General features: G+C 38.8%; 1 protein-coding gene across 1 annotated transcript; it reads left to right on the top strand.

Annotated features, from left to right (window-relative positions):
* The first annotated feature begins 534 nt into the window (after positions 1-534).
* Positions 535-26,406, top strand: LOC117812968 (transcriptional regulator ATRX-like). The gene is made up of 35 exons (XM_034683977.1): positions 535-790; positions 2,331-2,436; positions 2,524-2,579; positions 3,497-3,525; positions 3,829-3,951; positions 4,260-4,373; positions 4,593-4,702; positions 5,232-5,299; positions 5,421-7,189; positions 8,918-8,981; positions 12,993-13,141; positions 13,313-13,480; positions 13,566-13,665; positions 16,398-16,515; positions 16,629-16,817; positions 16,950-17,094; positions 17,897-18,006; positions 18,143-18,286; positions 18,383-18,557; positions 18,662-18,799; positions 19,644-19,819; positions 19,918-20,035; positions 21,218-21,342; positions 21,430-21,515; positions 21,614-21,708; positions 21,824-21,968; positions 22,061-22,152; positions 22,264-22,369; positions 22,484-22,661; positions 23,399-23,590; positions 23,675-23,818; positions 23,938-24,009; positions 24,089-24,184; positions 25,658-25,786; positions 25,870-26,406. The coding sequence occupies exons 5-35, from the start codon at positions 3,864-3,866 to the stop codon at positions 25,960-25,962; spliced, it is 5,496 nt and encodes a 1,831-aa protein (XP_034539868.1). The 5' UTR covers positions 535-790; positions 2,331-2,436; positions 2,524-2,579; positions 3,497-3,525; positions 3,829-3,863; the 3' UTR covers positions 25,963-26,406.
* The last annotated feature ends 1,557 nt before the right edge of the window (positions 26,407-27,963 follow it).

Raw genomic sequence — 27,963 nt, 5'->3', positions numbered from 1 at the left:
GTATTTTAATGTGAACAAAACTTAAAATGCTCCTCATGATTGAATGCTGTTAAAATCTATACGTTCACTTTGCTGAGATATGTTACGATATTAATTCAGGTTGTTATATTGTAACATTGTTTGTTAAGAAAAGGAAATGTCTCCTGAGCTGCATATGTGAGCCTTGCAGTGGGAATGACTGTGTAATTTTGATGTAATCACCAAGTAAAGGCGAATCAGATGAAGAGCAACTTCTGTGTAGTTGTGCGTCCCTTCCTGGTACATCCAGGGTAGTCCAGCAGAAAAACACAACCGGTTACACCCATAGACTGTATATAAATCACAACCTGGTTGATACCATAGACTGTAAATAAAAACACAACCTGGTTGATACCATAGACTGTAAATAAAACACAACCTGGTTGATACCATAGACTGTAAATAAGAAGGTTGATACCTGGTTACACCCTATTTTATACAGTCTATGGTTACAACCAGGTATCCTCATTAGGAGAAACCACATGTGATTGATTACACTCATAATCAACAGGGGGCAGTAGTGCATTGTGGGTCATGAGTTTCACGAAACACAAACTAGAAGAAGAAAGCTTTCACCCAACCGCCAATAACTCACACAGAAGAAGAAGAATAAAGCTTGTACTTGTCATTTATTGCTTTTAGCGGCTAAGAGATGCGGAGCTAAATTTGAGCGCCAGGTGTGAACCTGAAGTGTTCGTATCATGAAAAAATAACGACTTGAACGACTTACAGTTGTTCGCCTGCTTCTCGATATGTCTGCGGCGATGCTCGGGTAAGAACCTGTGGACGGAACCGATGTTATTTGGTCGAGACTATAACGATAACCTAGCTTAGCAGCTAGCTTTGTGGCTAGCCCTGTAAGCTAACAGCTAACTGGAGCGGAAAAATTGCCAAACGGGTGATTCTACTTCAGCCATATACTACTTTAAATGTTAATTTCAATTCTACAAGCATGGTATATAATGCTGAGGGGTCTGTTTGGATTTTTGTACATGTTTGATTGACGAGGTAATGCTATGTTACCAGATAAAATATCTTTACGAGTATAACTTCGGTTTTAAAGGGATGGGGATTACTAGACTTGACATGACCAAATGTACAATAATTGTGCATTTAAAAAAAATTGTTATATTTATTGGGTTGTCTCACTCTGTTGTAACGCTTAATTTCAAAGAAAGTAGTCGTAATCTTGTGAAGGCTAATATCAAACTTGCATAAAAAGTTTGTGGTTTGAGTCGCTTTTGGATTTGATCTGTCAAATATTTGATTTGATTTGATTTGAAAATATTTATTTCAAATATGTAAAAAAAATACAAATAAAGAAAAAGGACCCCCCCCAAAAAAAAGCAAACGATGCAAAAAAACCCCAAACAAAACAAAAAAAAGCTGCTTCATCACTAATATGAGATCTGTAACATGTGGGAAGAGTAACACTTATTAAATCCCACCCCTGCTCCGTAATTAATTAGTAATTCCTGATCAAGTAAGCTTCCCTTTTATACACAAACATGTCAAATATTCGTCTCTTTTTAAAGATGGTCCATACTCCTTTTTTATATATAGTTGTGCTCATAAGTTTACATACCCTGGCAGAATTTATGGTTTCTTTGGTAGTTTCTATTGTCTTTATGATATACAAAAAGTAAACGTAGTTGTATGATACAATTTTTTACTTCACCCAACCATAACCATGAGTGAAAAAAAACGTTTTTTCTTATCATTCATATTATCTGAAAATGGCCAAAAAAATCACACATTCTGCCAGGGTATGTAAACTTATGAGCACAACTGTACATATATATATATATATACACACCACACATTACATGGATACAAACATAAAAGTAATCAGGAGGGCAGGAAATTTGATTCAGCTCATACATTAATGGGACCACGGAGGGAAATCCTAATCATTTGAAGCATTCAGTGAGATAAATTTCCTAAGTTACAACACCCCTGATATTTAAGAGTGTATAAAATAACATCATCTCCAGTTATAATTTAGGTTGAAGACTGCATTGCCTAGTTGCTGTGAAGGAGCTTTTAAAATTTTATCTGGTTTAATTCAGCTGTCCTTCTGGAAAACGAAAATAATCTATATTTTTTGTTACATGTGTTTTTCAAGGCAGATGGATTTTTATAACTGTATTTGACAATACCAACTTTTAGTTGACATGTTGAGATGGATCTGAGTTGATGCTAACAAAGCACATTTTCAGGCTTCCAAACAACAAGATGACCACTTTGCTCTAACAGCATTTTTTATTTCAAAGCTTTACCATAATGATGATCTCCTTTTCTCATCCCTGTAGCACCACAACCAGCAAGCTGAATGTGTTAGTCAACAAACTGCACGAGTACTTGGCTCATTCCACTATTGAGGACAGCAATGGCACTCCAAACCCAGAGGAGCTGAAGGTACAGCTTTTAATTCTACAAGTGGTAGAAAGATTGTTATCACGGTCACATGCTTAATAACATATTCAACTGATTATTTCTTTACAGGTCTGCCAAACAGGAGTTGTTCTGTGGGCAGCCTAACAGGTCACACTGAGACAGAGGTAAGTGAGCCTAGCTACTGTTATTCATTGTCCTTTGCATTAAATCTTGGGATACATTTTGGTATCCTATCTAGGGATGTAAATTTCAAGTATTTTCCGGGATCAATCTTTGGAAATGTTAACATCAATTATCGATTAATCATTTAAAAAACATCAGCGTTTCCATGTCAAAAACAATGCCCAATGTGTTTTACCCCTGAATCAAATTTTCCCTCACAACACAGTGAATATAACTGACAGTATTGAATAACTACAGATCGTATTGAGGGGTTCAAAATGTAAACACACTGAAAATCAACATGTGGAGCAGGCTCATAATCCCGCGGACACACAGTCATAGAAGTGAAGGCTCAGACTTCAACAAGGGAACTGAACAGAAACACATTTTAGACTCACAGTGTCCAGTTTTTTGTCTACTCGTTCTTATTGAGAAAAATAGCATGTGTACTGTACATGGTCAGGTGTCAGCCGGGAGCGCAACCGAGTCATAATCAGTCCGCAGGAGGAGAAAAAAAGTGCTCGTGGAGACCTGTTATTCAGCCGCAGCCCCCAGCTGAGCGTCTCCGCTGTGCGCAACACCTTCAGTCAGCTAATTCACATCGAAACACCCTTTAAACTTAAAACGCCTCCCTGATAGCTGACGAAATATAAGACCACATGATGTTGGTTTATGTGATGTAAAATCCAAACAAAAATTGGTTTGAGTAAGTTCTTAACAATCAATTAATGGATACTTGATTAATTGTCGACATCCCTAATTCTATCCCTTTGTTTAAAGACTTAGTGTTTTTATTTTGCATAAAAGGTATTAGCTGCTGACTGAGCATCCCTCCTTTGGACATAACTGTAAAAGTTTTAACACAAAAAATGACATAGTGACCAAAAAAAAACAACTAATAAACTGTGTTTATTTGTAGGCAGGAATGGATTCCAGATACTCAAGGAGGTGAGTCGGCCTTTCATTTATACCCAGCAAAAATGAAAAAGGCTCTATTGCATGGATCTCAACATTGAAGATGTAGTTCAATGCTAGAATACTGTATGTGTTCTAAATTGAATGCAGCTTTGATGCACCGTCTTTGTGCTCAAAACAAGTGAAAGCTTAACACCATTGTTTTGATTACCAGGGTGAAGAGTAACAACGATAATCATTCTGTGTATTCAGCTTATACTTCAATGATACTCTTTGGTATTCCAAAGAGGCTGACAGCCTAGCTCTGGGGCTGATGTTTTTCTATGCTTATTACAGAAAACCCTCTGTGGTCATAAAGCACTCTGGGCTGGATGAATCTGGGGACTCAGAGGCAAGGTGAGGTCGAGGATTTACCTGTCAACACAAATGGTCACTTTGATGTCACTAGCCTCCCCAAAGGTAGGTCTTAATGTTGCAAATTCTCATTTGCCCTGCCTTAAATGATAATCTATTTATGCCATAGTGCACATTTTAAAAACTATATCTGCAAAAAAACTAGTCTATTGTCTTTTCTAAAGTCTTGAGTGGCAGCATGAGTGTATTGCTGATAGCATGACTAAATCTATCCTCATGAATATGGTTTCTGTATTTACTTCTACAGGGGATAAGAAGTTGTTTGTCCTGACACTAGTGTTACTTTATTAATACAGGTTTAAAAATGATGGATTTTCTTGCATTATTGTTGCTTTAATTTTCTATGTCCGCAGGTACTGTTCTGGTGAGGCCTGAAGCTGTCGAGAATGGAAGGGATGACTTCAGGGGGCCGGAGTTTCGCAGCCGGAAATCCGGGGTTATGCGTAAAGACTTTTCAAGGAGACGGGGTCAGTCCTTGCTGACCGATATGGTCATAACTAAGATTGCATGTGAATTCCAATTACTCAGACAGCCGTGTCTTTGATGTTTAAGAACCTAATTGTCGTCAAATTGGTAAAAGTAGCAAGAAATAGCTTTTCTCCCACTCAACACTGTCCTTGACAGGTGTTTGTGTGTCACCAGTGGACAACCATTGAGTTGCTGATAATAGCGATGTGCTTTCTCAGGAACGGAACACATGGAAATTGTCAGTTGTACAGCATGTGGACGACAAGTTAACCACTTCCAGAGAGATTGCGTCTACAGGCATCCTGTGCTGAAAGTACTCATTTGTAAGGTGTGTTTTTTTATTTATTATATGTTATTCTCTTATATTCTGGGTTGCTCAGAGACATTTTATTATTTTGTATGATCTCTCCGAATTTAAATTTCTTAAAGAGTTTAGATCCCAAAGTACATTTGGTTTTTAAAACATAAAATATAACATGAGACTATGTTTTCCTTTTTAAGAAGAAGTGTTTTTGAGCAGCAAAGAAGTGATATATTTTTTAGTATGGGAGTGGACAATGATTTAACGCTGTTGTCGTCTTCATATTCAAATGGATAATATTTTTTGCTAAGTCTGTCAATAATTAATTAATTGACATTAATCATCAGTCACTTCATCATCATTAATAATAAATACAAATGTTTTTATTTGAAGGAAATCATTTTTGATATATAACAATCAATAACAAAGATAGAAACATGGAGTTTAATTTTGGAATGTCTCACTGTTGAAGGAGTGCATTTGTAGTATATAATTATTTCATGTTCCTCGTTGACTTTTCATTCGAGCTGTAATTCTTGAAATGTTTTTTTGTCAGACTTGCTACAAGTATTACTTAAGTGATGACATCAGTAAGGATGGCGATGGAATGGATGAGCAATGCAGGTAGGAGTTGTTTATTTAAAGTTTAATTTTAATATATAAATGTTCTTAAAATCTTTGATGCCAAGCTGGTGGCATGAACTGCCTAACTGTATTGATAACTTCTTATTTTTCCCTCATGTAGATGGTGTGCTGAAGGAGGCAACCTGATCTGTTGCGACTACTGTAGTAACGCCTTTTGCAAGAAGTGTATCCTACGGAATTTGGGAAGAAAAGAGCTGTCAGGCATCTTGGAGAGCAAATGGTACTGCTATGTATGCAGCCCTGAGCCCTTGTTCGACCTGGTGGTGGCCTGTGACAACGTCCTGGAGAACATGGATAGTCTGTGGCATCAGCAGCGGAAGAGGAACCGAGTAGGGCCAGAGAAACTTTATGGCATGTTGCCACACTTGGCACAGAACATTCCTCTGGATAAATGGGATCACACTGGTATGGATGGTAACGTGGTGTTCAACTATAACACACTGAAGATTTCCAAGGAGATCACTAAAAAAGCCAAACATTTAGTAGACTCCACAAACATTCTCAACCGAACTTTTGTCAATTTCATTCATTCAGTGACGAAGAGCAAACAAACACCCAGAGTTCGCAATCTGTATCTGAACTCTTTCCTGTCTGTAGTCAAAGGTTTGCGAAAGTCACTTTCAGCACTCGAAGAGAGCCTTAAGGAAGAATTCAATGACTTGGATCTCGTGAGCTGCTGGGAAAAGTTCTTAAATGATGACTTTGATGCCCGACCTGTACCAGAAGCAGACACAGAGCTGGATCCTTCTGATAACAGATGTTTGAGTGTCTTGCAGAAATTGGCAACTGAACATTTCGAGGATGAGGACTCAGACTCAAAGGGCTTCACAGAAGGAAGAAGTACCCTTGACTGTCCTGGGGAAGATTCAAATGAAGCCCAGAGAGCTCAAAACATCAGTCTGAAGCCTTCTGAAAGTGGAGTAAGCATGACCAAAAAACTAGTCGTGAAGCTTACGCCTGTCCCCATGGAGCAGGATCCGACCCCTGATGCCCCAAAGATGGAGGAGGATGATGACATGCAGGATGAAAAGTCAGAAGAAAAGGATTTGTTAAAGGATGAAGAGACATGTGTTGTAGGAGCTACAGCTGAATCCAAGATTAGCAATGACACCTCCAGTGTATCTCAACACATAGAAGAGGAACAGGGCAATAGACGTTCACCTCGTGTAAAGACAACACCTCTACGACGACAAAGTGACGTCAAGGTCAAAACGTCTCTTTCAGCAGCTGACAGTGACAGTGACTCTGACCCCGAGGAAACCCCAAGCACAGCACCAACCAAAAACCCTGAAGAACAAAGTCTGAGCAGAGCAAGAGACGACTCCGACTCAGATGAAGTCCCTGCAGCGCTGCTTGAACGAGCAGCTGTCTCTCATAGCTCTGATGATGCCCAGAGTGAGGAGGATGGGGCAAAAGCATCAACTAAGGTGGCCAAGAAATGTCTCTTTTGGCTCAATAAGAACACTCCTATATCGCCAGAGAAGATACGCCACAAACGTAAGATGCTGGACCGATCCCCTGAGCCCGACTCGCATGAAAGAAGAGCAAAATCTCGAAGGGAAAGCGTGACAGATTCCTCAAGTGATGATCAAGACTCGCAGAAAAAAAGAACACAGTTGAACACGCTGAGGCCTATAGGGAAGCCTCACTTAGTCAAAAGAGAGGATGAGAGTGCGGCTCGGAAGAAGGACAGGATACAAGTGAGGAAGTCCAAGTCGAAGTCTCATCAGGAAGCAACGGAGTCGTCATCCTCGTCCAGTGAAGATGAACACGATGATGACCTGGAGAGTGACGGGAGTGATCAGAAGATGAAGCCAATCACTGAGGATGTGGCCTTATTGGGAAGAGCGTCATTCCACCAGTCGTCGGGTGAGTTGATAAATATACAACTGCTAAGTAGTTAAATGTTTTACATCAAATTGTAAGGGTTATTTTATCAATGGTCAATAGACGATTAGGTTTATCAATCTTTGATGACTTGTTACTATGAATCATTAGCCTGAATGCTAGCTAGCAGGTCTGTGCATCTTATCCTCCTCTGGGACTGTAGTCTTAGTCTAGTTGCTGCACTTTGGCCTAACAGTGCTAGCGTCGCTATTAGGGTTGCAAAGGGGTGGAACATATCCGGAAAGTTTCTGGTAAATTTCCATGGGAAGTTAAGCTGGGGAATTTTGGAAATATTCCAAATTGGATACATTCCATGGGAATTAACTGGGAATTGAGGGTAATTTAATTGAAATGTATCATCCAAGCATTAAATATTTGTTTTGTTATAAGCAGACATCCATCCAAAATAGAAATCATCAGTGCATGTGATGGAGGAATGCACAGTGCATGTAGGGGGCGTGGTCTCAATAGCCTTGCAGTAAGCAGTGTGCTATGTGCATGTGATTGAGGAATAGCATAGATATTCAACTGTACTTGCATGAAATCTGGTTGTTTTAGTCAGGATAATGCTAAAATATATTTTCCCCAACCATATTTAAGTTCCCTATTAAGAGCCAACCTTCAATTTAGTAAATTCCTGGTTTATTCCCAAAAAATCCCGTTACTTCCCCTTGGAAGTTTCCAACTACGATAATTCCCAGAATTTTGCAGCTGTAGTCGCTATGTTTGTTAGTTTTCTGTTATTCTAGTAAAATAAATACTAGTCAAGGATCGAAAAAGGATTTTACAGGCCCACCAAGACATCTTTCAACTCTTCAAAAAAAATTTTTTTTTTTAATACACTTAGAAATGTCATGTGAAATGTTAGTGTCTGTTCATGGAATTCAGGAGTGGCAGACATAGGATTTGTATGGCTGATAGACATTGTCTTGAGCAAGGCTTTAGTTCAGGCCTTCACTTTAATACATGAAAATGTCAAAATCAAGATTCAGATTTATGTGTATATGTCAATGCAAAGAAACCTGATGACTCACAGAGGGATTGACTTAGGTGGGGCTAATTAAAGAACAATGTTTTCTGCACAGGTTATCTCTAAAGCCTGATTTATTCTTCTGCGTCGAATCGACGGCGTAGCCTATGCCTTAGGTCGGCATAGCTTGCATACCTACGCAGAGGCCTGGGCACGTAGCACCTCTTCCAAAATGTAATTACGTGTCGAATCAACGCCCTGCTTGGCAGCATTGTATTTCCCACATTTATAGCGCTTCTGTGATCCCTGCACATCGGCCATATATTTCATCTTCTCCGACGTCTCCTCTCTTTTCTTCTCTGTAATCATTGCTGTATGATAAACAGTGGCATGTAACAGCTGTAAATTAACATAACATGCTCTGAATCGCTGTGGAAAAGTAAACAGAAAATGCAGCAGGAGCGGAAACAGGCGACCCGACTATCGGAGAGAGTATTGTAGAGTATGGTGTCACGGACACATCAACGCACAAGTATGTAGTGCTCATGTCCGCGTCAGCCCCTGCAAGGTTGAGGAAGTATAAACCAGCCTTAAGAATGAGCCTTTACTATCCTCGTCTTCACAGGTTGCATAGACTCACTTGTTCCTCTTACCTGTTTTATTACATATGACATTGTCTCCTGAACCAACATGTCATGCTTAACTCAACATCTTACATGTTTATTATTTTGTTTTTGTAGGAGACGACGAGGAGCAGTCTGGGCCCTCATGTGAGGCAGAAGATGATGATGATCCAGAAAATAGGTATGGTTCAAAAAGCCTGGATATAGAGTTTATCAAACACCCCAAATGTGGGAGAAAAGCTGCAGCTACGAAGCCCGGTGTCTGTGCAAAAACTAGCAATGCCCGCGTCATTAAGACTCAGTTACAGCCTATTCAAACACGACCAAAGCGCAGCTGCACCGGAGCCTCTGCGATTAAATACACATTTTAAAGATACACTGTGATCAGAGAGGGCTATTATTATGACGCAGTGACGACAACATAACATACTGTGCTTGTTTGTGTTTTATTTAGAGTGAAAGCCGAGAGGCGTGTAGATACTAGAGATACATTTTAATCAAAAGTTTTATTATTACATTATTTCCCTGGCAAATGCTAAGCTGATGAAAGGGAAACCTTGAAGTTGAGCTTCTTTAGCCTTGAGGAGGTTTGAGTAAACATTTGAAGAGTGACTGAATTTACCTTGCCTTACAGCTCAACCTGTAATTGTGTTACAGTTTTAGTGACAGTGACAGTGTTTTTACATAATTAGAAAGGTTTTAACGTCAGTGTTTTATTCTGTGCAATCACAGAACGCACAAAGAGCTTATTTTCATTCACAGTCAACACCACCGTTACATTACAAGAAAGCACATTGGGAAGGTTTTTTTTTCTTTTTCTAAACCATAAATCTCAACTACTGCCACTACAGTGCTACCTATTTTATGTGTTCAGTAACAGTTGTCAAGGCTTTCAAAGATGTGTGCTGTTTTTTATGCTACACCAAAATCATCCTGCTTTATTCAAAGGGTCACAACTATTGAGTGACACTTTTAAGTTTCTTATTGAGCTTATAATAAGATAGCTAAAGGATTGTTTGTTGAAATATCGCTCATGATGTACCTGGCTCTGTAAATGCATTTTATGCGACTCAGCTTTTGAGTTCTTTCAGAAGAAAAGAGACATGTCCTTTTATGTTGCAGACCTTTTTAATATTGGCCACAAAATGCATTTAGCAATTCTCTACCACAGGTGACTAGAGTGTCATTTAACGAGGATTACCCATGGAGGGGCTTGTTTTAAAAGCCAGTGTTCATGTATTAGTTTTCTGTCCTTTGTCAGTTTGGTTTTAAAAACTGGTTTCATCTGAATCTGTAAACTCAGGATTTTTTGCATCCTTACCTTTCACTGCCCTACTTAAAAAAATTAAAATTTCCATGCCTTGAAATGATTAAAACCAACCAAATCCCTAAGAGTCTTTACCTATATGTATATTTAGTATGGTGTCAAGGAAGTCATGTCTTTTGAGACTTTTCCTCGTGACCTGAAGAGTTTTATACCGGTGCATTTTAGAGACATTTCATTTTGTTCACTATACCTCTAGTAGCACTGTATTAAACCTTTAACACACACCTGAGTTTCATCTGCAGAGGCAGGAGAGTCTACTGAAATGCTATTAATGCTTAAAGCCACAAAACACTGAGAAACAGTGAACAATTTCATCAGGGAGTTAGGCGTCAAAATCATAGGACACACTTTGACCTGGAAAGGTTTTGCCAAAACAAAGCCTGACAGAAGATGCAGCTATGAAACATTAAATAAACTCTGAAGTGACTCCATTTGTGTCTAAAATTTAGTCTGAAGTGCTGTAAAAACAGCTGGAATAACATCATGTTTTTAAAGTTTGATGTGTGGGTGCAGTTGGACAGCTCAACTTGTGAGTGCAGTATTTAACCCTCCTGTTATGTTAATTTCTTGGGGGCAGCAATAATGTTCCGGGGTCAATTTGACCCGGGGTATATTTAATGATCCAAAAATGTCAGAACCTGAAAAAATCTCATTATTAACTCCATTACTAACCATTCAAATCAATATTTAGTGCAATGGTGTTTTTTTAATTCTCACAGATCATGGTTCAATGAGGATAACTCACTTGTTTTTTAGGAAAATTCATGTTAAAACTTTTTTTTAAATGTACATTGGAAAGCCCTAATGTAGATACAATAGTTTGACTTAGAATTTTGTTAATTTTATTTTGCATTTTTTTTTTTTAATTTTTTTTTATGAAGTGATGGTGATACATTTTTCGAATTAATCCAAGCAGAAGAAGTTTCAAACCAAAAAAATACTTTTAACATTTTTCTTAAGATTTTTGAACTTGGGGTCAATTTGACCCGCAACATAACAGGAGGGTTAAAAGAATGGGCACCCTTAAGGACCCATCATGGTTACTTACTTCATCCATTCTCATTATCAGACCTCACTGAGACTTCATCATACCAGTGTTTTTGTGTTTTCCCCCACTTTCCATACACAGAGAATACATTTCTGCTGACCATTGTACAAACCAAATGTAGCTTTTGAAACGTGTAACTGAACTTTTTTTTTACCAAACTCACAGACACTCAGATCCTGCTCAACAGGTCAATCAGCTGTTTTTTTTTTTTTTTTTTGATTAAGCAGATGAAAACAATTTGAGCTTAAATACCTTCCGAGTCACTTATTTTCAAATACTGATAAGTGGGCTGTATATCTGAGGATCGAGAGTGGGCAGTGAAACATCATCCATTACCATGCACAAAGCGCAGAATTCACTTAGTGCTTTTAATGACATCCATGTTTTTTCTTCCTATGTGTTTTCAGGTCGGATTTTCTGCGAGCACAGCAGTGATTGCAGTGTTGTTAGGCAACAATCGCTTAAATGTGGGATGATGTAGCTTTCCATGGGCAACAAGTAGCTCTTGTTTTAGTCTGTTTTTTTTAGCTGTAGTGATAGCACGACGTCATCTGTAGAGACATGGTCAGCAGAATGTGAAGTTTTCATTGTTTGTGGTTAGTGGGCTAAAACATGAAAATCAACACAGCATGTGGTTACCAGTGAAAACCAAATAAATGTCTGACATTCTGTAGATTTCTTCAGTATTTTGTTCTTTATCTTTTTACCTGTTCAAATGTGATGATTAAGCTCTAAAGCTTGGTCTGGTTTCTCACTGCTACTGTCTTTTTGGCATTACTGGAATATGTCTTTAAAAAAAAAGAACTCTCAGTGGACTTTGAATCAAACATCAGAAAAAAAAATGGCCACTATCCCATGCCCTGTGATCTAAACTGACAACCTACTGTGAGCACAGGATCAGTCCTACGCACAGCTGTGACAAGGGTTAATGCTGGACCGACAGTGGAGATGAGAGTGGACGAACTAGTCGAACCATTGTGAGCTGTCCAACCGTCAGTTCTCAGAGGTCAAGCACGTGTTTGTAAATGCAAGTTCAGCAGATGGTGGAGGTTGAACGTGTGTAGGTAGATAATTGTTCACCAATGAGTAGTCAAAACACAAAATAGTATTAAACTGCTAACTTGTTACTCTTTAAAAAAAAACAAACATATATTTATTTGAATTTCAAACTTCCTCGTTTTAATGCTTCACTGGAGTATAAAGGGGTTAAAAGAGCTGAATTCATCTTGTGTTAATATTAATGTACAGACTTTGAGTTATCTCATGTGTTTGCTCCTCTTCAAACATTATATTGTTTAGCCGGTAGAAGCAGAGGAGTACATAGTTTTTTAAGTGTGATCTGCTATGGATGGTTGAGCTACAGATATCTGATCAATGTTTACTTTCACTTAAAAAAGACAAACAGCTGTCAGACTCCTCCCCAAAAGAAAAGAAAAGAAACGTGGAATCTGTTTTTTTCTGTGAATAAAACTTATTGATGTAATAAATTCTTACTCCTTAAATTCTCTCTGTCTCATTTCTTTGACTTTCTTTATCTGCTGTTTATTTTAGATGCATGCCTTCCTGAGTTCTGACTGTTGACTTAACTAGGCAAGAGGGTTGTACAGAAATGACTCACTTTAACATTTGATTAGATCTACAGTAAATTATTGTAAGGCCAACAAGTCATTAAACACACTTCCTGAGTTTTCTATCAAACAAATATCACACCTCACTGTGATTTTGCTTAGTAGTAAAAAAAAACCCATCCTAGAGTCACTATAACTGATCATGAAATGAACCTCAGGTACCTTTTTCTTTTTTTCTGCTCTTGAAAGAATCGCTAAGAAAATTCTGTTGGCCCAAATCAAAGCCAACCTCTCTTCGGGCGATGATATCACATCGGAGGAGGAAACGCAGGATGATGAATCGGAGTCGGTCCCTAACGAGGTCAAGAAGGGCGATGAAGAAGAGACGGATGAAAATGGTAAGCCATGCCTAAAAGCAGCAGTTTATTCTTGTGCATCTTTTATATAAGCACAAGTATTTTTCATTTAAAAGTGTACATTTCAATGTATGTACTCGAAGGAGAATGGAGGTTATAAAAAAAACTGATGCCATTTTGGGGAAATGATTAATGAATCAACCTGTTCTTTAGGGGAAGACTTGACTTCAGAGCTCTCAGTCTCCTCTGCTGGGCCGAGCTCCAGGCACCCTCTACTCCGCCAGAAACTCGCCTTAGATGAGGGAACAAGTGACAAGACCGAGGAACAGGAGGGAGAGGGCGAGAAAATGAAGAAGAAAGCGAAGAGAAAACACCAGAACTGTAAGAACACCTCTGACATTAATAGTCAATACCCTAACATGAAGTGTCTGATTTGTCTTAAAGTCTGATTTTGATTTCTGTCTAGCTGATTCTGAGAGTGACGGTGAACAGTCAGAGTCTGAAGACGGGATGAGCGAGGAGCTGAGTCACTCAGAGGATGAAGGAGCTGAAGACAGTAAAACAAGGTCAGTTTTTTTAGTGCTGCTTATAACACCAAACCAGAGCTGTGATATCAAATAATAATAATAATCAGCTTTATTGTCGTTGTACAAGTACAATGACATTTAGTCTGACTTCTCCGTTTAAACAATACAATGGAAATAAAATAGAAGACATAAATAAAAAAATATATATATGTATAGAAAAATCCGCAAAAAGAAAAAGGTACAAATATAGATATAAAAATTGCCAGAACAGTGCAAACTGCAAATGAAAGTTGTGAAGCAGAGGGAAATTGTACATAAGTGCAATACTGAGGATGAGGATGATAAAAATGTGTTCTTAATTCATTTAACTTTGTACTGCACCCATAAAATGAATCAGATTGAAATAAGTTGAACTTGACCATGCTAAAATAAACTTCTTTAAGTGAGTAAAAACCAAGCGGCAACCTCCGGTCTAAAAATATGAGTCAATGCGGAAGTGTTAAAAGCTTCAGTTCATCGAGGATCCGCTTGAGGCTGGCTCCGGAAGTGCCGGAAGTCACATACACATGAATGGGGAAAAGACGATCTTTGCAGCATTAATAAACATGTTTACAGCCTGGTACAAAAGATGAGTGTAGTCTGAATAGCTAATTTCTCGATGTCCTCTCACTGTGAGGGGGGTGAATTTTTTTCTAATTCGGCAATTTCGAAGATATTGAGATTACCAGTCTTCCAATGAGAGGCACAGCTGCCTGTGGGAACACTGCAGCTGTTGGCTAGGAGGCTCAAAGCCCGCCTCTTTACGTCACACTGGCTCGACAGAAGCAATATGGCTGCCGCAGCCGATTGGTCTCAAAACAGCTCTTCAGAAACAGATGGGTGACGTCACGGATACTGCGTCCATATTTTTTACAGTCTATGGTAAAAACACAATAACCTCTGTAGAAGAATAAACATTTGTGGCTGATGTTTTAACCTGCTGGAGCTCAGGTTAATCTCACCTCATTTCACAAATGCTCAGTTGCGTCACGTGTCAGTGGCTCAGTGAACCAACACACAGACAGTACGTCTTCTGAATAATTAGCAGTTAAAAGTGAATATATGTTGTAATTAAAAAATGACTCACTTTTCTGCGTAAAATGATCGTTCAATCAGGAGAGACACAATTTGAAGATTAAATGTTATTTATTACAACTTAATGAATAATGAAACTTTACAGAAATCTTTAGCGTAAGGACTTTATGGGGATCATTTTGGGAGCGTAGGATGTGTGAATTTGGGAGCAGAAGAAGTCCCCCTAGAGTCCAGACACTGGTGGTGGTGCTGGTTGATTAATCCTAGGAGTTGAAGACTTTGCGGAGACCAGGTGGAGATGGGGAGGTGGAGGGGTGCACACCATCAATGCAAGAAGGAACTAGCTGGAGGGAGACACGTTTAAAAGACAGCAGAAAGTTGATAGGCTGACGATAAGGGCGTACCACTGAGCTATTGGATGACGCCGCCGCTGATTAACCAATGACAGCTCCGGAGCATGCAGCTGGAAGCGGGTGAGCTATTGAACGAGGGAGAGGAGAGTTAAACAACTGCTATGATTGCTTTTATAGTCTTCCTGTCTGAACTTTCGCTAGAGCTACATTTAATAGACTTTCTTCGATGATGTTTTCTCTTTTACATATTTTTTTCTGCCAGGTCCTCCCCGTACAAGCATGAAATATTATAGGAAGAAATAAAAGCACATAAAAGAGGATCAAAACCGTGCTGAAAAGGTGTCTCGTGAATTACCTTGTAACTAAAAAAGCTGGCTTTAGGGAACTGTTGCCAAATTTCACCTTTCACAAAAAGCGTGTATAGGATTAAAAACAGGCATACTTTCACCTTTTTAAAAGCGTTTCTGTATGTTTCAGCTCTTACTGCTAGCACAAATCTATGTCCCCTTTCTTACTTTAATGAAGTCATATTTTAGTATAGGAAATAATGTCACACAAATGCATGCACTGAACAATTAAGTTCAAGATTCAAAGGTTTTGTCAATTTTCACTCTATATACGAAGACATACAGGAAAACGAGATGCTGTTTCTCCCTCCCAGCTCTTAATTAGCAAAAATTTAAATATGTAATACAATAAAATATAATAAAATACAGTTAAAAAACAGCCTATGTACACAGTGCAGGTAGTGCAGTGCTGTGACATTTTAAAGATGGACAATATAAATAGATAATAGTGCAAATGATATTAAGGTGCAGACAGTATTCGAGATAAGTAAATGGTTTAATGTGCAAAAGCAGCTGAGGTAGAGTCATTGTATATAGTGGGTATGTTACAGTTCAGGGGGCAGAGGGGGGAGGTAGTGAGTGGAGTTCAGTGGAGCCCGGAGGCTCCGGTACCTTTTCCCTGAAGGCAGGAGACTGAAGAGGGAGTGGTAGGGTTGGGAGGTGTCACCAGCGATGCTGATGGCTCTGCTGGTGAGGTGGATGTGGAAAATGTCTGTGAGGGGGCAGAGGAGCACCCGTGATCTTGCTGGCTGTGTTCACTATGCGCTGCAGAGTCTTTTGGCAGGAGGCAGTGCAGCCACCATACCACACAGCGACGCGGCCAGTGAGGACGCTCTCCATAGTACCTCTGTAAATGGAGAACATAATGGGGGGTGGGACTTGTGCTTTCTTCAGTTTAACTTTATAGTTGAACTTAACACTTAATACTTATAAAAAGGTCTTTGTTTACTACTTTTTACACAAGGTTAATTTTCATGAATGATCCTCTTCTCTTCAGATCATCCCAAGAAGAGAAGGAGAAATCCAGCAGTCAAAATCAGACAAAGAAGAAAGTGCCGTTCATTTTGCTGTCTGACACCAGCGATGAAGATGAAGCAATTCATATCACATCTGCGGTATTTATCATTCTCTTCTGCTTCTGCTCATCTCTGATTCTTAAAAATGTTTGCATCTCATGCAAGGACTCTGGTATCCAATAGACCTAATGCTATCTTTCTGTACATATAAGGAGAGTGAAAAAGAGGACGCAGATGCGGAATTGAGCGACAGTAAAGGAACCCCTAAAGGACGCAAGAAAATCCGCAAAATCATTGGAGATGATAATCTACGTGCAGAAACTCAGGAAGCAGTCAGAGAGGAGGAGGAGAGACTCCAACGACTGGCAAACAGAGACTCACAGATTGAGGAGATGAGAGAGGTACTGCATTCACAGCGGGTTAGGCGGACTGCACTGTGTTGATTATCAATGAAGAGTTCATGATATTCTTACATCTTCTGTTCTATGTTGTTAGGCTTTTTTAAACACTGACTGTCTGCTATTGTTTTTCAGATAATCGTCATAGATGACGAGCTTACTCAAGTTTTGTGTCCGGTCACCACCAAGCTGGTCTTGGATCAGGATGAAAGAACCAAGGAGACTCTTGTTCAGGTGCACAGGAACCTGGTAACCAAACTGAAGCCTCACCAGGTGGACGGTTAGTTTGTGCTCTTCTTTACTCTCACTGAAGGACATTAATTCACTGTTACAGACCCTGTGGGCATGTTGACTGTGATAACTGAAGCACTTAACACTGCTGATGATGATGACGATGACGATGACGATGATGATGATGATTCTTTTAATGACCACACAGCCAAGCTGGTGGAATTTGTTTTCAGTACAGCTGCAGTTTCCAACATTACATTTAACAATAGACATAGAAACATAATTGTATATGTAGACGTAACATTTCAAAATCAATAAATACAAGGGCCATGCCTAATCCTAGGTGTTTAGAGTTCAGAGTTAATAAAGTTGATTGCAAGGGGAATATTTGGAGGCAATTCCTGTAACGCCTCCCAGAGGGCAGTAGCTGGAAGGCATAGTGTGCAGGGTGAGTGGGATCAGAGATGATTCAATGGATGGTAGGGGGGAGCCAGTAATTTTGGATGCCCTGTTGATGATGCGCTGCAGTTTCTTCCGGGAGAGTGTGTCGAGAGTGCCAAACCAGACTGTGATGCTCATATTTGTTTAAGCTACAAATCTTCATTTTTCAAACATCTGACACTTTAGTTTGACAGCCTCAGTGAGTCAGTGCAAAAGTATCACCATGAAACAAAAGTGTAATTTTAATGACCAGTCACCTGATTTTGATTAATACATTTTGTCAACTCTGCAGTTTTAAATCATTATTAATTCAAACAAGTCTTGCAATTTCAACTGCATATTTTTTACAGCTGTCTTCATTTTGTTTTTGTTCATAACATACTCATCAAGTTGTCTTTATTTTCAAACAGGTGTGCAGTTCATTTGGGACAGTTGCTGTGAATCTGTGAAAAAAGCAAACTCTACTCCTGGATCAGGCTGTATACTGGCACACTGCATGGGCCTGGGAAAGACTCTGCAGGTAAAAACGTTCACAAATCCACCTCTAGTATTCTCATTGCTTTGGTTCATCATGGTTTGTCACTTTAGATATTTCTATTTTTGCAAAATCCCAAATACTGACCATTACCTTATCAATTTTCTTTGGGTTTCTATAGGTGGTAACATTCATCCACACGGTGCTACTGTCACAGAAGCTGAAATTCAGAACCGCCCTGGTTGTGTGTCCACTTAACACCATCCTCAATTGGATCAACGAGTTCAAGCAATGGCAAGAGAACATGGGGCAGGAAAAAGTCAAGGTTTGCTGAGCAGTTTCTGTGTGCACACAAAGAAATGTTACAACTTTATTTTTTGTTCAGATGTTTTATGACTCACACCTTTCTATCTTGCCTCAGGTTGCAGAGCTAGCCACACTAAAACCTGCAGAACGAATCCGTGCTCTGCAGAAGTGGCAGAGAGAGGGAGGTGTGATCATAATGGGCTATGAGATGTACCGCAATCTGTCATTGGCCCAGAAAATCAGCAATGTGGATGGAAAGAAGGAGATTAGAAGACTGCTGGTGGATCCAGGTGCAGGAACTTATCTCCATTATGTGGATGAATTCTTACCTCACTGAAGTTGTTCAAACTTTTTTTTGATCTGTCGTTTTCTCCTGTGCGCTTTTTAATCTTAGGTCCAGACATAGTGGTGTGTGACGAAGGACACATCCTAAAAAATGAATCCTCCAAAATCTCCAAAGCCATGAACGCCATCAAGACCCGACGAAGAGTGGTGCTGACTGGAACACCGCTACAAAACAACCTGACTGAGTGTGAGTCTGAATAATAGTACCATTTTAATGTCAACGAGGGTCACACTTTTGCTTTAGATAATGTAGAAGTCAATGCAGAATTTTAAGAATTGTGAATTATCACTTTTACTGCATGAATATCATCTGTTATTTCTATAACACATTTTGCTGGTAAAGCACTGAGTCTTCACCCCTACCTTGCTATTTCTCTTGCCACAAATTGTATTGTTGCTGCTTTTTAAAGATGCCGTTAACAGGTCATGTTAAATTTGGTTGATAATAATGGACTTAAAATTTACATTAGGTTTCATCCTGTAATTTTAAGGCTGACATGTCTGGACAGTGTGGAACAACATGATAATGTTGAAGTTTGTCTTTTGAGACATTTCCTGTGTCTTTGGTTTGCTTCAATTCAAATTAATTTTGGATGGTGATTTGAATCTGAATGTTATTGGCTGTCTTTCTTTCAGTTTAATCTCGTGCACAGTATTGATACACAGAATATTACCAACATGGCTTTGTAAGATAAGATAAGATAAGATAAGATCCTCCTTTATTCATCCCACAACGGGGAAATTCACAGTTACAGCAGCAAACAAGAAGGTGTACAGTGCAAGAATTCCAACAAGAATATATATATAGAAAAATAAATAAATAAATAAATACAATAAAATATAAATAAATAATAATAAATAAATATATGTAAAATATGCCACTAAAAATATGTAACTATTTCAATGGATAAAAAGTTAGATTTTTGCAGAAAGAAAAGCCATAGCAGTGTAACAGCCTCTTCAAGATATGAACAAATAAGATGCAGACTTGATGTTTCAGAAAACTAAACTGTTTTAATTAATGTCCACAGATCACTGCATGGTCAATTTCATCAAGAAGAATCTTCTTGGCTCTCTGAAGGAGTTCAGAAACCGATTTATCAACCCAATACAGAACGGCCAGTGCGCCGATTCAACCCCAAAAGACGTCCGAGTCATGAAGAAGCGAGCTCATGTACTTCATGCCATGTTGGTCGGATGTGTGCAGGTAAAAAGGCAGCTGTTTTTATATGCATGTTACAATTTTGTTCTATACTTCAGATCTTACAACCCTGTTTCGTTATTTCTTTTTTTTTCTTTTTTCAGAGAAAAGATTACTCAGAGTTGACACAGTTTCTACCTCCAAAGTACGAGTACGTGCTGGCAGTGAGGGTTACCCCACTTCAGTGTCAGCTGTACCGCCACTACCTCAAACACATCTCTGGTGAGAATCTGTCTGCATTCTATTTTTATGTGAGAGCCGTAGAACCAGATTTTCAGTACTTACAGGTGTGAAAACCACAAAATTAGAGATGGAAATAAAAAAAAAAGAGACGACGAAGAAAAGAAAGCTTGTTAATTAAGTCACTTAAAGTTGTATTTTGATTAGTAGAAACGATACACTGCAAATGAAAATGGACACCATTAGTGTTCACTGACCATGAAGCCAAAAGATTTAGAGCTCCCTGTGTTGACTGGCTGCAGTATCTGTCACAAACCCCGCCTCAATAATGTTATCAGATGGATCAGACTATTAGATACTTTTATCACCGAAACAACACCGCCGAAACAGAATGTTTATCCAGACAAGTGCTTCCAGTACGCACTTGTCTGCATCTGTTATTCCTTTAATTGCAGCACTAAAGCGTCTTCTAAGCAAAGAGGTTGAGACGGACCACGGAGTGAAAACAATGAAAAGTACACTCTTAGAGTCTGTCAGCACACATTTCACTGAGATCTATTCGGATCCTCTGCACTTCATCGTGACTGTACTTGATCCGCGTTCTAAAGATCATTACTTGGATGTGGGAATAAAGCAGCGCGCAGAGAAATGATCCAGGCCGCGATGGATGCAGAGAACCCGCTTGGAGTCAGAGAAGTGCACAGCGTAGGAGAAGGAGAACAGAGTGAGAAAAAAAGGACTCGTCTCTCTGAACCAGATGAGGGGCATGCACCCTCGTTGTCTAAGATGTTCAATGTCATCCTTGATTTTAGTGAGGTTAGCACACAGTTATGGCCATAAATGCAATGGTAGGGGAGACCTGGGACAGTTGTAACATTTTTGACATTTCTATCTATAACTTTGAGCTCTTTTATCCCAGTGTGTTCAAACTGCTATACAAACTAGCTTCAAGTGTCTGCTAATAAATGGCCTAGAAAATTCCTGTGCAACACAAACAGAAAATGCATGGCTTCATCTCAAATCCAAGGAGTGAAATGTTACAACCGTCCCCAGTCTCCCTACTAATAATTGGCATAATCATTTCTTCTGGTGTTTCGGTTTTCAGTTTTCGGCCTTGACTTCCTAATTTTCTTTTTTCGATTTCGGCCAAAAATTTAATTTCTGTGCATCCCTAGTACAAATGTATCTCTTTGAACTGGTTATGTAACATGTTTGTTTTTCCAGGTGCTGGTTCCATTGCTGACAAGGCAAATATGAAGATTGCGGCAAACCTGTTCAAGGACTTCCAGGTGCTCGGCAGAATCTGGACTCATCCGTGGTGCCTTCAGCTCAACTTCATCAGCAAAGAGGTACCAAAGTATTTCACTCTCAACCCCTGCTGATTTCTTAGTACTTTGCTGTCATCTCAAAGGTTTTCAAATGATCTTTAATCACAGAAAAGGTTGAAAAAGAAGAATCCAGTTAAAGCTGCACCTCTGTTTTATCCTCTGCTGAGGACTGGAGGACCCACTGTAACTGAGAGGTAAGATATTGATCATCACACTTAAGCTTTTCAAAACCGTTTACTTAGTTTGATTTTTCATTAAGCTTTTATATCCATTTTTATCTTGGCTGATGCAGCGCTCTGAATCAAAACAAAGGAAAAGAAGGCAACATCCATGGAGGCAGTGCAGCCGTCACCACTGATGTGTCCAGAGTTGGTCCAGCAGTAGAAGGTATTTTAGCTCAGTGCATCAATCATTCTTTAACTAGGCTGTATCTTTTACATTAACCCACTCTGTGGGTATTTTCATTGCTGATTTTCTCTGTCATGTTTTGTCTTCTGCGTAGGAGAGACAGCAAACATCATCTCGGGAGATTGGAGATGGTTCAGCAATATGGTCTCAAAAAGGGATGCCAAAATCATAGAGCACTCTGGGAAAATGGTGCTCTTGTTTGAGATTCTCAGAATGGCTGAAGACCTGGGGGACAAAGTGTAAGTTCCTACAACAACAGGAAGCAAAGTTAAAAACAGAGACGTATCTTTGTGTTGTCATATTAATCCTAATCCATCTTTTAAATCTGTAGGCTGGTGTTCAGCCAGTCCTTGACCTCATTGGACCTGATAGAGGGTTTCCTTGAGGCTGCTCATTATGCCAGAGACCAAGGATCGTTTAAAGGTATTCTTTTGAAGAAAAGAAATGTGACTGCTGTGAGGAATTGTCCTCCTTTATGTTTTATATATAATTCATTTGATTGTCTCTTTTTTTTTTACGTCTTTGTTGACTCAGTGGGCAGTTGGATCAAAAACATTGATTACTATCGTCTTGATGGTTCCACTCCCGCTGCGCGGAGGAAGGATTTTGCAGATCAGTTCAACAATACTGCAAATGTCCGGTATGAATTCACTGATGTATTTCAGTGTTTTTATGTTGATTGTACTGGATTCAGATTAGGGTATAATCTGTGACAATATCATGAGTGTTTTTTCCTGACTTTATTTTGTTTTAGCGGTCGATTGTTTCTCATCTCAACAAAAGCGGGCTCGCTCGGGATCAACCTGGTAGCTTCTAACAGAGTGATCATCTTTGATGCGTCTTGGAATCCTTCCCATGACATACAGAGCATATACAGAGTGTACCGCTTCGGTCAGCTCAAACAAGTGTTCGTCTACCGCTTCTTGGCTCAGGTAGGCTTGTTTTTCTGTCATTAGTTGTCAAATTTGTGTGTGTGCGTTTTCTTTCTTCTGCATTCGTATTGAAGTCGATGGTGTACAAGACCTAACCATGTAATTGGTATTGAAATTAAATTCAGATTAATGATAATGATGAGAATAATAATCTTTATTTATATAGCACTCTCTTATTGATAATTGATCGTTAACATTTCCAAAAATCGATCACGGAAAATACTTAAAATGTACATCCCTTGTACAGATACATGTTTTTATACATTTAGGCATGAATTCATCATCTATCATCTGCAGTTCAAATATAAGAAACAATGTTCGGTTCTGACAGATACATTTCTTGAAATAGTTAGTTTTGTGGGGTTTTTTTGTGGTCAGTAAAAAAAACTGTCCAATCCAAAAATGAAAGAAGCTCAGAGTGATGATCACTGTTTGCTGCTGCTCACAGTTTATAATGTGTAGCCTTGGCCATAAGTGAATCAGTTTGATGGTTGCACACCAGAAGAGTTTGTGTTTGGTAGGTGTAAATGTTAGGATAAAAAGATGACAGTGACTGATAGGCTGCTGGAAGGCTCTGTTTTCAATTACATTCTGAAGTAAGTGCCTAAAAATGACCTCAGTTTTTGTAGGAAAAGTAGAGTAAGGTTTCAAACATGCATTTTCTGCTAAGACTTTATTTTCACTCAACCACTAGATCTCTCAGTCTTGTTTGTTATTGCTAATATTTTCGTCTCCAGGGCACCATGGAGGAGAAAATCTATGACCGTCAGGTGACCAAGCAGTCTTTGTCCTATCGAGTGGTGGACCAGCAGCAGATCGAGAGGCACTTCACCTTCTTTGAGCTGACTGAACTTTACACATTCGAGCCAGATCTGTTGGACGACCCCCACTCAAAGAGAAGCAAAAGAACCTGCACGGATTCACCAAAGGTAACCATCCTCATTCAAAGGGTTCTATTTGACACCACTTACATTTTGTAGTCCTGAATGACTTTATGTTTTCTGTGTTTTCAGGATAAAGTCCTGGAACAGCTGTTACAGACGTGTAAGGACCAGATAGTGTCTTTCCATGAGCATGCGTCTCTGCTGGACCATAAAGAAGAGGAGGAGCTCAGTGAGGCAGAACGCAAGGCTGCCTGGGCTGAGTATGAGGCAGAGGTGAAGCACTGAACATCACAAAGCATCAGTTATCAAGCTCAATGAAGCAACATGCACGACTGCATCTTCTTTGATGCTCTTTGTTTGATGTTTATTTACATGAATTGTTTCTTCTGCAGTCAAAACAAGTCATCCTCCCAGTTACTTCGAACCAGGAAAACCTGAATATGAAGACCAATGAGCAACTACTGGTATATATAGAAAGCATTTTCTAGGGTCTTTTCTATTGTTTGCGTTTTGTTCAGTTTATAACATTAAAATGTTTTGCAGGAACTGTTGAACAAGAGCAGGGCAAACGTATCCATGTCCTTCATGTCGCTGCAGAAGATGAAATCTCCCGGTATTAACGACTACATGCTGAAAGTGGTGAGTGGCCTGATGTTCATAATGTGGTGAAATTAAAGAAGTTAAATTAAATGTACGTTTTTTTAAATAAGGACAACATCTTGACACATTATTTCCACATCTTACAACTAGTGTTGTAGTACTCGAGACCTGTCTTGAGGTCGCTTATTTAAGATTTCGGTCTCGTCTCGGAATCAAAAGCATTATTAATCGGTATTGTCTCGGTCTCGGACTGGGCGGACTCCGTATTTTACATCAAGACCGGTCGAGACCACCACTGATGCACTCTGTCCCTGTCATTACTGTGGTAATGAGATCACAGGCAACAGAAAACACAGTTGTTGTTTTTTAAAAAATATATATTTATTGCTTTTATAAGCATAGAAAATACAGACTTAACAAAAAAAGAGCAAAACTTAAAATAGACGCTAATAGACGCTTGCTGTTAATTGTATTTAAAGCAAACCTAAATAAAATAAACAGAAGTCTTTTATTTTGTTAACTCCCATGATGATTTTTCATTGACATACAGTGGAGCAAAAAAGTATTTAGTCAGCCACTGATTTTGCGAGTTCTCCCACTTAGAAAGATGAGAGAGGTCTGTAATTTTCATCAGAGGTACACTTCAACTATGAGAGACAAAATGAGAAAAAAAATCCAGGAAATCACATTGTAGGATTTTTAAAGAATTTATTTGTAAATTATGGTGGAAAATAAGTATTTGGTCAATAACAAAAGTTCGACTCAATACTTTGTAACATAACCTTTGTTGGCAATGACAGAGGTCAAACGTTTCCTGTACTTCTTCACAAGGTTTGCACACACTGTAGATGGTGTCCTTCGACAGCTCTTTGGTCTTGGCCATGGTTGAGTTTGGAGTCTGACTGTTTGAGGCTGTGGACAGGTGTCTTTTATACAGATAACAAGTTCAAACAGGTGCCATTAATACAGGTAACGAGTGGAGGACAGAAGAGCTTTTCAAAGAAGTTACATGTCTGTAAGAGCCAGAAATCTTGCTTGTTTGTGGGTGACCAAATACTTATTTTCCACCATAATTTACAAATAAATTCTTTAAAAATCCTACAATGTGATTTCCTGGATTTTTTTTCTCATTTTGTCTCTCAAGGTTAAAGTATACCTCTGATGAAAATTACAGACCTCTCATCTTTCTAAGTAGGAGAACTTGCAAAATCAGTGGCTGACTAAATACATTTTTGCCCCACTGTATATGGTCTGGTCTCGCCTTGCCTTGGGCTTGGTCTTGACTCGGTCTCAATCTCTAAATGTCTTGGTCTTGTCTTGGTCTCGGTTCATGTGGTCTTGACTACAACATTACTTCCAACTAAACCATCTTTTGTTCAATAAATGGGGTGTAAGTATTTATTGCTGTCATGGCGCCTTGTTGCTGCAAGCAGTGCTTCATCCATTTACTGTTGAAGCTGTCGCTCGTTGAGAAGTTTTTTGGTTTTATGTGTAAATAAATATCTATTCCAGCGACAACAGTATCCACATCTGCCTGAAAACATGATCCAGGAAAAAGCCCTGATTTGGAAACTGAGTGACGAGAGGGAGCATCAACGCAGACAAGCCTTTTATCGAGAAGTCCTCAGACAACAACAAACAGTGAGTAACATTCATACATTTACGTATACACATGCATAGGAAAAATAAGCAGTATCTCACACAGCTATCACATCTCTGTACAGCTAACCCTCAACATTCAGGCCATCCTGAACCAACGAAGGAATCAAGCGATGCAGGTGACCATGAACACTGTGAAAAAGCCTGGACAGACTTAAACAGGTATCTGTTATCATGGAAGAAGAAAGCTCTGCCTTCGTATCATTATGGGGACCACACACCAAAACTGCTGAATGTATTTTTTTACCTGTAATAAGAGAAGAGTACTCTAAGAGTCTACATGATTAAACAACTAAAAAACAGCCCATTAGTTGTTATTTCTGGTACTTCATCATAGCAATGTTCAAATATACTAAGAGTTTTGTTTTGTTACACTTTCAGCACTTTAACATACACATGATCCGCCCACAAGTTCAATTTGCAAATGTTTGAGAAAGGTTTTGCAAGTAATCTAAAACATGTGTGTTTGTTTTCTGACTGAATATGTGATTGTTCTCACACTGGAGTTTACATCAGATGCCTTATCATATATTTCCTCTTGAATTAAGTTTCACTCATATGTTTTTTACTGGCTGTCTGTAATAAAACAAATGAAAAGTTCATATGCAACTTATGTTGATTTTTGTGAGCATTCAACAGGATTAAGGCAAGGACAGCTGTTGAATATCAGGAAGAAGAGATGTAGGTACCAGTCTTGGGAATATAGTAGAAGAACATTAAAAGAAGAAATAAAATAGGCTTCAAAAAAGTCCTTGGCCTCATCTTAAGGGTTGTTTCAATTATGCGTGGCAATGGCAGGGTGTCTAAGCTGTAATTGATCTCTTATACAATGTTCAATCTTCTTCATATTTTAATAATTTGCTCCACATTTCACATGCTTGATGACAGTTCCGATTTGAGTAAATCGTAACACCTATTTTTTTTGTTGAATTCATAATTTAACCTTCCGTTGAAAGCCAGTATCACTTCTGATCATTTCAGACTCTTAGCTTTTACATGTTTTATGAGAACCCTGGATGAACAGATCCATGTCCATCATCACTTTTAGTTGTAGTAGAAACTATACATTACACAATCTGCCTCAAATGTCACATTTTATGACAGTCCTGTCCACTAAAAATATTTCATTAGCAAGGTTATATCACCTTATGAGACAGTATTAACTAATTATACTTAATCCTCCTGTTATGTTGTGGGTCAAATTTACCCTTTTAAAAGTCTATTATAGGTAATATATGCCTTCCAAACCAGCTAAATGCAGCATAAAAATCTGGGCAGCATGTGACAGAAGAGGTGTCGTGTTAATTTATCAACATCACTGCATTAAAATTAAAATAAGCAAAATAAACAAAAATCTATGTCATGTAAAATCGTTGTGTTTATATTCAGGGCTTTCCAATGTACATTAAAAAAAAGTTTTAACAGTAACTTCAATGAAAAACGAAAAACTCATTGAACCATGATATGTGAGAATCAAAGAACACCAATGGACTAAATCTTGATTTAAATGGTTAGTAATGGAGTTAAAAATTTGATTTAAAAAAAAAAGTGTATTGGGATTTTTTGTGGTTCTGACTCTTTCGGATAATCGAATATGCCCCGGGTCAAAATGACCCAGGAACATTATTGCTGTTCCAGAGAAACGATCATAACAGAAGGATTAATTCAATGGGCTATGTGTGCACCAACATTGCCATGGTGATGCAGGTGCATCATACGGCCTGCTTGCAACACACCCTTACATGCACACAGGTGCAAGGGTCTTTCAACACTGCTTGTAGCTTTATTTCAACACATATCCATGAAATTAAATCAACACCACTATATCAGTGTGTAGTTATAAGCCAAGTTTCAGCTGTGAAGGATTCTTGTAGAAATCATGCAGAACAATAAATAACACATTTGTGTACGGAAAATAATGTTCTACGATTAGATACGATACGATGTTCTTTATTGTTCCCGTAGAGAATTTGGTCTTTGACATCAGTGCTGCACGTTACCTGCTGTTTAAAAAAATCACAATGACACAAGAACACGCATAAATAAAAAAGAAAAAATACAATAAATAATACACAGCATACTCTTAAAGAGAGAGCACCATCACACTGTCCCAGCTGTAACAGGCTATTCACTATTTAAAATTCTAATAGAGATCGGCA

The sequence above is a fragment of the Notolabrus celidotus genome, chromosome 5 (genome assembly GCF_009762535.1).
Source record: "Notolabrus celidotus isolate fNotCel1 chromosome 5, fNotCel1.pri, whole genome shotgun sequence".
In the NCBI taxonomy this organism is placed as follows: domain Eukaryota; kingdom Metazoa; phylum Chordata; class Actinopteri; order Labriformes; family Labridae; genus Notolabrus; species Notolabrus celidotus.
Note: the sequence above shows the minus strand (reverse complement) of the source record. Positions and strands in the feature narration are given on the sequence as shown.

What these genes read in the sequence shown, in the direction of transcription:
- LOC117812968 (XM_034683977.1), top strand. Translation starts at nt 3,864, where the DNA reads ATGAATCTGGGGACTCAGAGGCAAGGTGAGGTCGAGGATTTACCTGTC. An exon ending in TGTCACTAGCCTCCCCAAAG is followed by an intron (nt 3,952 to 4,259) that starts GTAGGTCTTAAT and finishes CTATGTCCGCAG; the next exon opens with GTACTGTTCTGGTGAGGCCT. An exon ending in CCTGCACGGATTCACCAAAG is followed by an intron (nt 23,591 to 23,674) that starts GTAACCATCCTC and finishes CTGTGTTTTCAG; the next exon opens with GATAAAGTCCTGGAACAGCT.